General features: G+C 50.4%; 1 protein-coding gene across 1 annotated transcript; it reads right to left on the bottom strand.

The window, feature by feature from the left end:
- Positions 1-1,079: 1,079 nt before the first annotated feature.
- On the bottom strand, positions 1,080-1,707 carry BX661DRAFT_102705 (uncharacterized protein). Its single transcript, XM_051532400.1, has one exon. It carries the CDS (start codon positions 1,609-1,611, stop codon positions 1,183-1,185), a length of 429 nt encoding a protein of 142 aa, XP_051388468.1. The 5' UTR covers positions 1,612-1,707; the 3' UTR covers positions 1,080-1,182.

The following is a 1,707-nucleotide window of genomic DNA, read 5'->3' as shown; positions in this document are numbered from 1 at the left end:
CAAAACCATTTTCAAAGCCACATTCCATGATCAAGAACAAAATCTATGGTTGAATCTTAATATTTGTTGGTCTGATCAATTACCAATCATTGATCTAAATATTTTATATTTTATATTTAAATAACTAAAGTTAAATATAAATAAAAATAGAGATGTTAGTTGGTTTATATATGTTCATATATGCGTGCAAATCAAATCAATTTGTTTCGATTCAATCTGTGGGATTATTATGTCCATTAATATTACAATTAAAGTTTGGGAATACGCAGGCGTCGGCTGATCATCAGCGTGCCGCTGACGGCATACATGAGCACCAACGGATGAAGTTCATACCCGGGGAAAAGCGAGACCTCTCCGCCCCACACATTATCGGGAGTAAACGCCTGACTGAACGACGCAAACGGGCCCTCATGCTGGTATTCGGGGTTAGCAAAGCGCCAGAACTTGCCGTTAAACACGCCATACGCAAGCACACCGACAATGACCAGCGTGGTTGGTATAGGCGTGCCCTCAAAAAACTTGATCTTGCCATTGAAATCAGTTGGCATAGCAGCTACTGTGGCGTTGAACCTGGCCAAGCGAGCCAGTCCGCAGCACACGAAATACGTGAGTACAACCAAATCGAGCATCTTTTGGAATCCGCAGGCAAAGCCCAGAACTGCAGGCGCAATACCAAAGGAACAAAAATCGGCCAAGGAGTCGAGTTCCTGGCCTAATATACTGGTCGACTGGCGCCAGCGGGCAACGCGGCCGTCGAGGAAGTCGAAAAACACACCGGCCGGAATGCACCAGAAGGAGGTGAAGAGAAAGTCAGTGTTTTGTGTGAGCAGCGCTTTCATTGCAAACATGAGGCTGAGGCAGCCGCAGACGGCATTTCCGAGGGTGACAAAGTCGGCCAGCTGGAATGAGCGCACCATTGAGAAGTGCGAGGGAAGCGACGGGTCGCTGGTCTTCCGCTTCGGCCTGCGAGGTGACATTATTTTTATTGTTATATTTCGTGAACGAGAGAAATGAGCGAGAGTAAAGGTGGAAATTACAAAAAAAAGTAGTTTAGAAAATATGGAGAAAGACAAGGAAAGAGCACTCGCAAAAACAATCTTAGCTATAGTGGCCGAAAGACTATTGCAAAAAGGGGGGATAAGGGGAGAGCCCAAATCGCACAAACCCTTTCATTATCCGCGATCAGGCGCCAAAAATGGCCATCATCAGGTCGCGCAGCTTGCGCACGTCATACGCGTTTTCCTCTTGCACGTACGAAAAGGTGGTCAGCGCGCCCTGCAGCGTCGACGACACGTTCTGGTCGCCACGGATGGCCTGGATGCTGCGCGCAAGGATATCAGACAGCCGCGCAATGCAGACTTCCCACAGCGTATCGACGTCGGCGCGCGAGCAGAAGTCCGGGGCAGACGCCAAAATGCTATGCTCGACAACGAAAAAACCAATTATGTCGAACAGCATGGCGTCAAAGGACGCCAGCTGGCCGGTGACAAACTGCACGGGCGAGTCCAGGATCAGGCTGAGCTGGTTGCTGCGGTCCTCGGTAAAGCTGCGGCGGAACTCGGCACGGCGGCCAAGCTTCTCATTGATGTGCAGGCACTGGTAGAGAGGCATCAGCTCGACGGCCACGGGCTCGTCGCGGTCAAACTCCTCATCAAGGACAAACTGGACGGCCGGGCTGACCAAGTGGCGCTCGGTGGCAGTGGCGGC

The sequence above is a fragment of the Kickxella alabastrina genome (genome assembly GCF_025024165.1).
Source record: "Kickxella alabastrina strain RSA 675 chromosome Unknown BX661scaffold_90, whole genome shotgun sequence".
Lineage (NCBI taxonomy): Eukaryota > Fungi > Kickxellomycota > Kickxellomycetes > Kickxellales > Kickxellaceae > Kickxella > Kickxella alabastrina.
The sequence above is the reverse complement of the archived record's forward strand: the minus strand, read 5'-3'. Positions and strand labels throughout refer to the sequence as shown.

Excerpts from the sequence above, each read along its gene's own strand:
- BX661DRAFT_102705 (XM_051532400.1), bottom strand. The coding sequence starts at position 1,611 with ATGCCTCTCTACCAGTGCCTGCACATCAATGAGAAGCTTGGCCGCCGT.